The sequence below is a fragment of the Lutra lutra genome, chromosome 14, assembly GCF_902655055.1.
Source record: "Lutra lutra chromosome 14, mLutLut1.2, whole genome shotgun sequence".
Taxonomy (NCBI): Eukaryota; Metazoa; Chordata; class Mammalia; order Carnivora; family Mustelidae; genus Lutra; species Lutra lutra.
Genome location: NC_062291.1, coordinates 16,117,083 through 16,130,448, shown reverse-complemented (window position 1 = coordinate 16,130,448; position 13,366 = coordinate 16,117,083). Strand labels below are relative to the sequence as shown.

Genomic DNA, 13,366 nt, shown 5'->3' with positions numbered 1-13,366 from the left:
AGTAATCAATTTTCCTTTCTATATTTCCCAGATGTTTTTCAAACTACTGCTTCTGTGTTTCAGAGGGGCTGTTTATTGTATTGTCTCTTTAAAGGTGGGGATTTAGTTTCATCTCTCCTTCCTGGCTTTTCTAGGAGCCCACAGATTTTTTTTTTTAAAGATTTTTTTATTTATTTATTTGACAGAGAGAGATCACAAGTAGATGGAGAGGCAGGCAGAGAGAGAGAGAGGGAAGCAGGATCTCTGCCGAGCAGAGAACCCGATGCGGGACTCGATCCCAGGACCCTGAGATCATGACCTGAGCCGAAGGCAGCGGCTTAACCCACTGAGCCACCCAGGCGCCCAAGCCCACAGATTTTTAAAGTTCCATGTATTAAGCCTCCTAATTGTAAGAACTGGCAAATTTCAGACCCACTGGTTTTCAAATCCAAATTGTTTTTTAAGACTTTATTTATTTATTTTACAGAGAGAGACAGTGAGAAAGAGAACACAGCAGGGGGAGCTGGAGAGGGAAAAGAAGACTCCCCATTGAGCAAGGAGCCTGATGTGGGGCTCAGTCCCAGGACACTGAGATCATGACCTGAGCTGAAGGCGGATGCTCAACAACTGAGCCACTCAGGCGCCCTTCAAATCCAAATGTTATGGGAATTTGTGTTCCCCCTCCAGGCTCCCTGGTGTGACAGTGTGTTCTCTCCCCTCTCATTGGGTCTGTGTTGTCCCTCTCTCCCCTGGGGAGTCCTGTGGTCTGCTCAGCTCCTGATCATGTGTCTGCTTTTCCTACCATCTTTGATGTGGCATTTTCCCTAAATTTAGCTGTGGAGAGTCTGTTCTGCCAGTCTTCAGGTTGTTTTCTGGGGTGTAAAGACGTGTCTGTTATTTAGTTATATCTTTGGGATGAGGTGAGCTAAGGGTCCTTCCACTCTGCTATCTTTCCTGGAGTCCCTGCTCTGATCTTTATTATTTCCTTCCTTCTACTCGTCTTGGACTTCATTCTTATTTTTCTAGTGTCTTTAGGTGTAAATTTTGATTGCTTATTGAACTTTTTCTTGTTTTCTTGAAGTGGGTCTGGATTGCTATGTACTTCCCTCTTAGATCTGCTTTGGCTGTGTCCCAAAGACCTTTGATTGCTGTGTTTTCATTTTCACTTTTCCCCATGAATATTTTTTTTCTTCTTTGATTGCTTCATTGGCTCACTGGTTGTTTAGTATCCTGTTGTTAACCTCCATGTCTTTGTGCTTTTTTCATTTTTTTTTTCTTGTGATTTATTTCTGGTTTCATACTGTTGTGGTTGGAAAAGATACATGGCATGATTTCAATCTTAAATTTATTGACGTTTGTTTTACAGCCTAAACTGTGATCTCTTCTGGAGAATGTTTCATGTACATTTTTTTTTTAAGATTTTATTTATTTATTTGACGGACAGAGATCACAAGTAGGCAGAGAGGCAGGCAGAGAGAGAGAGAGGAGGAAGCAGGTTCCCTGCAGAGCAGAGAGCCCGATGTGGGGCTTGATCCCAGGACCCTGGGATCATGACCTGAGCCGAAGGCAGAGGCTTTAACCCACTGAACCACCCAGGCGCCCCTGTTTCATGTACATTTGAAAAGAATGTGCATTCTACTGTTTTGGGATGACATGTTTTGTGTATATGTATTATGTCCATCTGGTCCAATGTGTCAGTCAAAGGCACTGTTTCCTTGTTGATTTTCTGCCTGGATGATCTATCTATTGATGTAAATGAGATTATAGTTCCCTACTCTTACTGTTTTACTGTCCATTTCTCTCTTTTTGTCCATTAACATTTGTTTTATGTATTGAGGTGCTCTGGTATTGGGTGCATAGATATTTACAATTATTCTCTTGTTGGATTGATCATTATTATTATGTAATGTCCTTCTTTGTCTCTTATTACAATTTTTATTTAAAAGTCTGTTTTGTCTGATATAATATTGCTATGCTGGCTTTTTTGGTTAGTTTTCCTTTGCATTGTTAAATTTTTTTCCATCCCTTCCCTTTCAGTCTGTAGGTGTTTTTAGATCTAAAGTGTGTCTCATGTAGGCACCATATAGATGAGTCTTGTTTTATCTGTTCCACCACCTTATTATGTCTTTTGATTAGAGCTTTTAGGCCATTTACATTTAAAGTAATTATTGATATGTATGTACCTAGTGTCATGTTGCTATTTGCTTTCTGGTTGTTTCTATAGTCTTCTCTCTTTCTTCTTCTTTCTTTGTGACTGATGGGTTTTTATAGTGCTATCTTGCCTTTCTTTTCATTTTTTTGTGTATCTTTTATAGGTTTTGTGATTTTGGTTACCACTGAGTTCATACATAATCTAAGTAAACAGCCCTCTATATTTGGTCATTTAAGTTCAAACACATTCTAAAAAGAAAGGGAGGGGACTTTCTTTTTTGCTCCCTCTTCTACATTTTATGTATATGCTGTCAATTTTTTTTTTTTTTTTGTAATTTTTTTGGTCTTATGGTCATTTTTTTTTACTCAAAGAATTCCCATTAACATTTCTTATAATTCTTGTTTAGTGGTAATAAACTCCTTTATCTTTTGTCTGGGAAGCTCTTTGTCTTCAAATCTGAATGAGAAACCTTGGTGGGTAAAATATTTTTAGTTGTAGTTGTTTTGTTTTGTTTTGTTTTGTTTTGTTTTGTTTTCAGCACTTTGAATACTACATGCTACTCCCTTTTGGCCTGCAAGGGTTTTTACTGAAAAAAAAACAGCTGATAGCCTTATCTGTTTTCATTTATAGGTAATGTTTTGCTTCTGTCTTGATGCTTTTAAAATTCTCTCTTTATCTTTAGGCTTTGACATTTTAATGATCATGTGCTACGGTGTGGACCTCCTTGGGTTCATCTTGTTTGGAACTCTTGGTGCTTCTTGGGCCTGGATGTTTATTTCCTTCCCTGGATTAGGAAAGATTTTAGCAATTATTTCTATAAATAAGTCTTCCACCCTTTTCTCTCATCATATTCTGGGATCCCTATAATGTAAGTGTATGTTTACTTGCTGTTGTCCAAGAGACCTCTTAAGCTATTCTCATTTTAAAAATTCAAATGGCTTTTTGCTGTTTTACTGAGAGTATTTTTTTTTAAGATTTTTATTTATTTATTTGACAGACAGATCACAAGTAGGCAGAGAGGCAGGCAGAGAGAGAGAGGAGGAAGCAGGCTCCCCACTGAGCAGAGAGCCCGATGTGGGGCTCAATCCCAGGACCCTGGGATCATGACCTGAGCCGAAGGCAGAGGCTTTAAGCCACTGAGCCACCCAGGTGCCCCCTGAGTGCTTTTTATTATCCTTGCTTACAGACTGCTGATAAATTCTTCTGCAACTGTGAATCTGTTGATTCCCTCTAGTCTGTGCTTTTTAAAATCTCTTTCTTTTCTTCTTTTTTTTTTTGTATTTTGTATCTCTTTATTAAAGTCTTCACTGAGTTCTTCTACTCTTCTTCAGCCCAGTGAGTGTCTCTGTTTGATTTAGCTCCTTTCCTGAACTTTTTTTTTTAAAGATTTTATTTATTTATTTGAGAGAGAGACAGTGAGAGAGAGCATGAGCAAGGAGAAGGTCAGAGGGAGAAGCAGACTCCCCATGGAGCTGGGAGCCCGATGTGGGACTCGATCCTGGAACCCCGGGATCATGACCTGAGCCGAAGACAGTCCAACCAACTGAGCCACCCAGGTGTCCCCTTTCCTGAACTTTTATTCTTGTTCTTTCTTTTGGAGCATATTTGTCTGTCTCCCCATTTTGCTCGACTTCTCTGTTTCTGTGGATTAGGCAGAACAGCTACTTCAAAACTTGAAGGAATGGTCTTGTGGATGGCTGTCTTTTATGTAGACTGTGTGTGCTTGGTGGACTTTTTCTGGCTGGCTGGAGCTGTGGCTAGCATGGGCTGGGAATCTGGGGGCTTTCCAGCAGCAAGAACCCTGTCAGGGTAGCTAAAGCCAAGAGGCTACAGGCTGTGGTGTCCCAGTGTTCTACGCACTGAGGACACCCTTCCAGGACAGCTGAAGCTGTGATGGGTACAAGCCAATTGTCCCAGGACACTCTGTGCTGGGGGTGCCTTAGTGGGGTGGCTGAATCTGGGGCAGTGTAGAAGCTGGGAGCCTCAGAGCTCTGTGCAGAGAATACCCTGGCAGGGTAGCTATAACTAAGCTACAACTAAGGGGGCAAGCCACAGGCACCTGGGGCTCTACATGAGGTTCATCTTGGCAGGACAGCTGAAGCTGAAGTAGATGTAAACTGGGGTGTTCTGGAACTCTTGACACAGGTGCCCCAAAGAGGCTACAGGAACTGAGGAAGGGACAGTCTGGGAGGTCCTGGCATGCTCCATATAGAGGCAGGGGAGCTGGCAAGACAGTCAAAGCTAAAATGGGCATGGACTGGAATGGCCACTGAGCTCTCTGAACAAAATACACACTGGCAGGATAGTTGAAGCTGAAGGGGTTGTAAGCAAGGGTGTTCCAGCACTCTCCACACAGATGACCGGTGGGACAATTAAAGCTGAATTGGGTAGAAGCTGGATTGTCCGAAAGTGTTCAGGGCAGGGAGTGCCCTGGCCAGGCTACTGGAGCCAAGACTGATGCAGGCAGGTGTTCTGGAGTGTTCCAAGCAGGGGTGCCCTGGCAGAGTGGCTGAAACCATGTCCATGACTTTTTCTTTTCCCCTTTTAGCTTATCATTTCTGAAATGCTTTCCCATCAATGCTTTGTTCCTATTTCTCTTCCATGGATGTGTATACATGTTTTCACTAAAATATATTAAGGGGTTTATTTCACTAAATTTCACTAATTTTCACTAATTCACTAATAAAATTTCACTAATATATTTCACTAAAATATATTAAGGGGCTTATTAAAAATACAGATTTGGGGGCTCAAAATAACTATGGGTGATGCTGGTAATATGTTCTCACAATATTTCCCAGATACATGACATTAATGTTAGAAAAACACTGGTCTAGACAATGTGCCCTGAGAGCCTGTCCATTAATTTTTATGGAATTTGTGCCAACCTTTAGGATTACTAGGCATGCCTTGTTTACTTTCTCTTTCTTCTTTCTTTTTTTGGTTTGATTGTATTATTTTTGCATGAGGTTGAGATTAATCTGTCAGTCATATGGATGGATTTGTGTTTTGCCCCCTAGACTCCTCCTGGGTGAAACACACAGTTGTGATAGGTAAACATTACTGTTTTATCAATTTATGGGCCTTGTGAATTGGAAAGAAGTATGGAATGCAGAGAGAAACTCTCAATAGGGCTCTCAGAAAAAAGAAAAATCACATTAGTGTGGTGGTGCTTCTGTGTTACATGTACCACACATCTAGGTCTATTACTGAGAATCTGAGGGGCTGATCTTCAAGCACTGGTTCAGTTCTCTTTGCAGGAGATGTGAAATTATTGGATGCGCTGTAGTCACATAATATTTTTTAAAGTTGTTTATTGGTTCTGTCTGGTAAAGCTAACTGGATTATTTCTAGTTTTTATTGGAAAGGAGTTTTCAACTCACCATCCCTGGTGATGGGATGTCAATAAGACAAAGACAATCAGATTAAAGAAATCTTTATATGGCAATTAATTTAAACTTGTATTCTGTTCAGGGCAGGGAGGAACAAAGAGGTAGAGAAGTATGTTCCCCAGGGTTTTGAAGAATTGAACTTGTTGCCATCATACTGTTTTCTAAATGTATATTCTTTATGAATAGAAAACATGACAGAGGGATCAGGTAAATAAACCTTAGACAAGGATTCATGATGATGCTTTCCATATAAAATAATTCCCTCGTAGCCCACAGCCTTATACAAGAATTGTCTTTTTGATTGTTTGCTTGGTTCAGAATTTGACAAGGGGTGGCCCAAGCAAGGAGTGGGTGGTGGTGGGTAGCAATGGTGAGGCACAGAGCACTGCTAAGGCTGGGGTTTTCTGTTCACACTGGGTGGCCTGACATCCCTCCCGAATTCTTTAAACTGATTTCCTAAATTAGTTTTACATTGGATCGTAATGCATGAGGTTGTGAAGGACACTTGGGTTATAAGTAAGTTTTACATTGTTTTAGTGACGTTCTCCAATAGCACTCCAGGGTATTTCCATTCCAGTATGAGAGACATCAGCTATATTCTTGTCTGAAATGAAACATCTGCCAAGTTCAAAAGTAATTATTTTTTATTTCAACTCTATAAAGTATACAACAGGCACTCGGCAATAACAGCTGCAGGAAAAATACAGAGCAAATCAAAGCAGATTAATTTTATGAAAAAGTTTTTAATCTACATCAAAAGAGTGCAAGTGGTCAATGACCATTTGATGACAGTTGTTGCATTCTGACTAACAAAGGACTCTTTCATGTAGAACAAATTGTAAGAGGACAATCAACCATAGCTGTAAGAATACAAAAGAACTGACCAGTTGTAAAAACATCATACAATGAAATAAATTGGATAGATGATGCTTGAAGAAATGTCCCTTTCCTCGGAAAGCCCAAACCTCTGAGTCATGGTCAAGGTCCCAGAGCTCTGTTAATTCAGGGGCAGATAAAGAGGAGGGCTAACAACACACTTCCAATGTTTATCTTGCCTGGTCTGTTGAAAACTTGCCTCATAAATGATTTGCATATACAAGAACTCAGAAAGCATCCTGTTTTGTTGAGGAGTGCACCAAGGTACGTGTTCATCATTGGTTTCATAACGAGGTGTGGTTAGCAGTCACTTCCCAATTTTTCTTTTGATTTGGATAGTTGGTAATGGAGTCTATAAAATGAGACGTTAGAACTTGACTGCACTAAGTGGTTTTTTGTCTTGTTTTTAACTGAATCTGCACAGCTTAGCAAAACAGGAATACCTGTATACAGACTGATAGTATGTCATATATTAATTTGACCTGCACATACATTTATACATTTCACAGAAATGACGCTGTATCTCAGTAACAGATACACAGCTCTGGTACGTGTAACAGAAATAAGAGAACAACTTCATCATTTCTGTAATTAATCAATATTATATAATAAAGGCTTATAAATTGTTAGCAGAAAGAACTGTAAAACGCAGCAAGCTAAGAAAGGACAACATTTTGAGGTGTATTTGTCTTTGTCATGCAGCATAACACCAAATTTGTTTTTTAATAGGATGCCATGAATTTAAGGCACTTGCAACAATGCCAGATAGCCAGGTCATGTTCTAAACTATGGAACAGATGAAACCGTACAGTTGACATAATTTTCAATAATACTGACAATTATGACATTAATTCAAGTCTACTTGGACCTAAAAACATTATTCAATACAAAGGAAATGAAATAATAATGCTGTGAAACACTAAAAAAAGTTATATGTACCACAAAATATCACACAAAAATATCTATTTACATAAATATTTGTCTGTGGTCCTATTGTGAAAGAAAACGTCATTATGGATAACGCACAGATCACCTCTACCGTATGAAATCAGTTCTAATATCCTTATTTTCAGTATGGTAGCTGACCATTCTTTAAAATTTCAGTTTACCATCAGTTCCATCATGTAGAAATGAAGTGAGAAAAATTCAGTAGCTGAATTTATATATTACACATGTGTGATTCACATGCATATCCCATAATTTTAAGTAAAAAAATGTGACTCGTAAAGAATGTAATCAAAAGAAATTTGTTTTCAACGCCACGTGGATCTGATTTATATGTGAGTTACAAAGAAGATACGAACATAAAGATCATTTATAGCAAATTTCCAGAAATCATTTTCTCTAACGTGTTCAATTTAACTCAGATATCATGATGTTCCTTTCCTTGGCAGTTTTCAGTTTTCCTGTGTATCAAGAGGCACAGAAAGCCCTTATTTCCCATACTCAAAGTATTAACAAGAAAGTCAGTTAGCAAATCAAACAAGTTGGCACTATTCTAACTTATCCAGATGTTCTTTAGTGTAAGAAAAGAGAGGGGCATGAACAGTTCAGAAATAAAGTGAGATGCGCTTTCCAAAGCTGACCATGAATTTTAGCCCTAGTGTCTTCATTAAGACAAGATTTAAATCCTTAAATTTCAATGCTGAAGATTAGAGGACTGTTTTCTCTTAGCAGTTTGTGGAAGATGTAGTTCACCTTTTTTGGTTAGTGATTGCTGTAGACCTCCTAATGCAATGCCACTGGTGCAATGTAACGAAGCTGTGCTAACAGGTGGGAAAACTGACAGTTCCATTGAACTGGATGCTACTTCTTCATTCCTCAGAGAACTTGTACACAGTGTTGTCTTAGACTTGAACCACAGCAAGCGCTAGGCTCTGGTGCTGCTGGGGCATTTGAAAAATTGCAGGAGCAGATTCTCTTAGTGACCACATAATATTCTAGCAAAACTTTAGTGTGCCTAAACCTCTTTTAACAAAAATCACTGAACAGTGACCATGATGTTGGAATTATATACTTTTAAAAGCCCAGACAAAAGCAGTATAAAATTTCTGAAATAGCATTCATAGCTGGATTTTAGGTTGGTAGGTTTACTTTTATATTCTGAAATCTGTTGAAGAACGTGGGTATCTTGGGGAATAAATTGATCTTAAGCAATTATTTGTAAGGAAGGGAAAACACTAACAAGAATTTAACAGTAACATCTTGGGATCAAACTTTTAATATAACTCTATTCTGATAGTATATAGTATGCTCTTAGTATTTTTACTCCCCAAATGTTAGATTATGTTTTGATACCATATTCTAAAATAGTCTTGGTATGAAAAATTCAAACCGAAATCGTAATATATGCCTTCCTGGGTATGGTATGATGACTTGTGTGGACATATTTTTTGCAGAAATGCTTATGTTTCATTGACTTATAAAAACACCTTATACTGGAAAAAAGCAACCTTCAATTTAATACACCAAATTCACACACTGTTCCAAATCAGAATGAGCGCTCATAAGAGTATACAATTGTTTCCTCAGGTAGAACGCCACTTGTCCAGGAAAAGCTTCCAGAATGGTCCACTACCTAGGATAGCTAATTGTAGTCAACTTGCCTGCCAACAAAGGACTTAGTTTCAACTGCTGTTTCTTTACCCCTCATGAAAAAAAGCAGGTAAGTTTTGTATGTTCAAATGCATTTCAGGATTGCAGTATTTCTGCCCTACTTAGCTAAAGCTTCTGTTTGAGAAAGCAGGGTCCTGTTTTCTTCTCAACTTCCTTCCTACTCTCACACGTGCATGAACTCACACTGGCTTATTCACCAAAAAGTCATCAACACCTGGTCCCATTCCCTGACCTCGAAGAAACAAGCTTTCCCATATGGTGAATCTCAAGTGATTTTTGTGCTTGCCTCCTCGTCCTCTTTTTGGTTCAGGACTAAGACAAGAAGCCAGTTGAATGGGTTTTAATCCCCTTTCCCCCTCAAACCTAGGCCATGTTGTGTAAGTGAAATCTGATGGGAGTTTGGTTGGTAAACGTAGTGAAGAATGCTTGGGTCTCTGGCTACACAGGTGATGATTAGAATTTGTGTTGTCTTCTCAGACACGGACATTTACAGATGAAAGATATACATAGCACCTAGATAGTTTTTTATTTTTGGATGGATCTTAGTCCCTCTCCACCCCACCCTTCCCCCACCCCCAAGGGTTTCTTTTCTTTTTATAAAAGGGAATATTTTAAGCCTCAGTCCAAGGGCATGTTAGGTAATAAATAGAAATCAGTTGGCTGCTAGTCATTTATTTCCAGGACCATCTCGAAGCACAGTATTTTAAAAAGATATGAAATGGTTTGTGAGTTGTTTTTTTTTTCCACTCTGTCATGCCAATTAGTCAAAAGAAGAAACAAATATCATGCATGTTTTTTTTTTTTCAATCCTCTGTGAAAACGCATATATGCCTGCTATGAGAGTCCTCAGCAGAATCTATAGCAGTTGTGCTTTGGATCGTATCAATTTTTAAAATCTGTCGGAAAGGAAAGGTAACATTCAGTCTCGTCATCAGCACGGCTGGGAAATTAGGAAACTTCTAGCACTGGTTTGACATGCCCTCTTGACCAACAGACGTGTGGCCCTCTTCCGTGCGGTGTAGACACTGGCTTGCGTGAATGTATCCTCCGACCTCCCCAGAAGGAAAGGAAGAGCCCTGATTTTGTACCACGGTCATCTATTGTACCCACTATAGTATTTTCTGATCTTCCTGATAATTCTAGCAAGGTCCAGACTCTTTGACTAGATTGACATGTTTCTGACAGTCTTTCCAAGTATAGTCAGAGCAAAGCAAGGTCATCGCAACACTAGAAGACATCTCATTACTGGGGTGAAAGGCTTTGCTTCAGGACCACCATGTCAACTGCTATTTTGAGGATCCAACAGAAAACATGTAAAGAGCACTACTGTCATCTAAGCAATAAGTCCTAATGCCACTGTAGTTACCGGAGCAGCATCGATCAAAGGCATCATGGTGACCCCGAGCACTAAATCTTCTCTCCGTCCCTCAGGTTTGCTGGCAGCTGTGTCTCAGGAAAAGCTGACTTCAGCAAGGCAGAAGCAGGTAAGAGAAATACATTAGAAGTCTATGTCCCATCCCGAGTTGTCATCAGGGGGCGGCTCGTCATTGTCCTCAGGGAAACTGTCGAAATTGCTTGTGTCTGTGGGTGATGCCACCTGCAGGTGAGAGGAGGGACAGGGAAAGGATTTCTGCACTGGGGAGTCAAATGCCAAACAGAGTCTTACAAAGCCTTCTTTCTTCATTCCCCAATCAACAGCTATTTTTTTAAGTGTCTACTAGGTACAGGTTTTGTGCTTTGCATTGGTGGGGGGGCACAGTGGTGACTAAAAACAGACATGGCTCTTATCATCATGGAGTTTCTACTCTAGCAGAGGGTACACTGTAAGATTAAAACAAAGAATCTAAAGCTGATTAGAAAGTTTGGTTACTGCTACGAAGAAAAATGAGTATAAGAGGGATGTTGGAAAGCCACTTTGAAAAAATTTTATTTTAAAACTAAGTATTGGGTTCGATTTTTGCCCATGCAAAGGTCCTGAGGTGAGAGTGCTTTATGCTGTGAAGTAATCAAAGAAGGCCAACGTGGCTGCCGTATAGGAGAGGAGAGTACTTGAGTGAGAAATAGGAGAAATCAGGTCATGCAGAGCCCTGTACACTATCTTAAGGCTTTTGTGTAATTCAAGGGTACTAAAAAGCCAATCCTAAACTCAAGCAAATTACTGGGTAAAGGCCCTTCTGGAGAACATCAGTAAAAGCAATCCATGCTTTAGTTTCCCTCATATTCTAGGATCTTTACAACCATGTATATATTAATAGTGAATGAAATATATATGGGTATAATCCATAAATATATACTGTTCAGTAAGGCTTACTATTTACCCTCCAAGTTTCTTATTCTATTTTTGTTCTAAAAAACAAACAAACAAACAAAAAAAACCCCAAAACTTCAGGTATGCCATTAGTATCTGTCATGGGAATTATGGTAATGGAATTTGTTTTGCTTGTGTTATCACAGAAATAAAACTTAAAAGTAGGGAAAACATTTCTGTATAAAGAGCAGTCTTGAGTTAGTCCCAGAAAAAGGGAGTCAAGACCTGAATGGCTCAGGACAGCAAAGCAACCCCCTGCCTCTTTGTAAAGATACAGGACATTTCATCGGCCAGATTTATTTTATTAAAAAATACTTGATCACCCTTAGTGGGCTGCTATTTAACAAAACACCTGACATGCAGAAAAGACAGTTAAGGAAAGACAATCCTTTTCTTCCGGAGCCTCATGAAAGGGTAGATGAACACAGTATTGCCTGGGAGTACTTGGAAATGAGCCAGGAACATAAAAGAGACAATATTGGCCAGGAATTGGTAGCTGCTGAAAACAGAGTGCATAGGAATGCTGAGTGGCTTTTATGGGTTAGGCTCTTGGGGACAGAGCAAGAAAGGGCATAAACTGGGATCATAAAGACAAAATAATAGCCCATTGCCCTAATTCACCCACATGGACCCTTGTATACACTAAACTGGTCATAATTCATGAGTAGTCCTAATGTATTCTTGGGCAATGATGTATGAAGTTCAGATATTCTGGAAAAGAAAAAAAAAAAAAAAAAAGGAAACTGGTTGCTGGACACCCGTTATGTTCTTCTTTCTCCATCAGTGGATACTGAACACTTATTGTACTGCAAGCCCATTTTCAGTCACAAAGAAAAGAAATTAGAATGAATAGTTTAGAAAGATAATGGCAAAGTATATATAAAACAACCATCCCCTAACTGACCTGCGTTTAGGCTTGGGTTTTATATACGACTATTCTAAGATGGTACTTCTCCTGTAGTTTATTTAATCTGAACATACGATAAAACTTTAACACTGACATAAACACTGTACATGTGTCACAGAGCTATAAGTTGGATCGTGTACTTACACTTGGTATTATGGGTGGTGTCAAGGTCCCTTTTCTTAAGCCTTCCCAGTTAAAGCCCTCAAACCATCTAGGGAAGGAAAAAAAGAAAAGGCAGCTAGTTAAAGGCATTTTTCTTCAGCTAAAACTTCACTGCAACATATGTGATAGAAAGGAACTAGGCAAACATTTTCCACGTGACAAGAACGTGTTCTCTTTCTTTAATTGCGAATTTTTCTACTCAGGGTTTTTAAAATATGCCTTCCATACAGTAAGTTAATTGTTGAAATACTGAACACCAATTAGAAAATAACTCCTTTTCCAGGCATTTCAGGCAGAATGTCTGTATGACCTTATTCTTATATTATCATTATAACTTAACAAATGTCATGATCTGCTTGGCCCTGAGCTTTATAGGACATTTGATTTTAAGGCTGTAGAACCAGGGCATGAAAAGTCAGGATAGAAAATTATCCTTTTAGCTTTGTACTGATTCTGTGGGTGGCCTCAGTTAATCAACCTTTCCACATCACTGTATTAGGTCTAACTCTGACTTGGTACTTTTTTTGCATGTTTGTAGAAAATTAAATATGCAATACTAGGGTCATAACAATTCCAAATAAAATGGCAACACATTTAATTAAAATAGACTGAAGGTATTTTGTGTAGTTTCTCCTGTGAAAATGCGGACCAGACAATGCTAAGGTTTTTGGTTCAGTTCTGTCTTTAAAGTAGCAAATGCTTACACTAAATTCTGAGCAGGCATTTTAGATATTTTGATACGTAAGTTCATCTGGTATGTGAATTTCTTGTGAGGGTTGCAAAGACAGACTCATTAAAAAAAAACAATTTGGTCTTAGTTTAGCATTCAAATATCCAATTAACTAGGTAAGGTTTAATATTTAAGATGTTGCTGTGGTTTAAAAAAAAAAAAACACTTTTTTTTTTCTTTATCATCTACTTAGGAAGTGGTGAGAAAAATATATTCCAGTTTTAGTCTGGGAAATGAGGTATAA

General features: G+C 38.8%; 1 protein-coding gene across 5 annotated transcripts in view; it reads right to left on the bottom strand.

Moving 5' to 3' along the window:
* Positions 1–6,149: 6,149 nt before the first annotated feature.
* The window catches only part of PRKG1 (protein kinase cGMP-dependent 1), a 1,261,510-nt gene continuing 1,254,293 nt past the window's right edge, over positions 6,150–13,366 (bottom strand). For all 5 annotated transcript variants that reach the window (XM_047703632.1, XM_047703631.1, XM_047703633.1 and 2 more), the window contains 2 exons: positions 12,375–12,441; positions 6,150–10,612 (listed from right to left, as the gene is read on the bottom strand). In XM_047703632.1, coding sequence (XP_047559588.1) covers positions 10,514–10,612; positions 12,375–12,441 — 166 coding nt within the window. In that variant the 3' untranslated portion in view covers positions 6,150–10,513. The remainder of the gene's footprint in view (positions 10,613–12,374; positions 12,442–13,366) is intronic.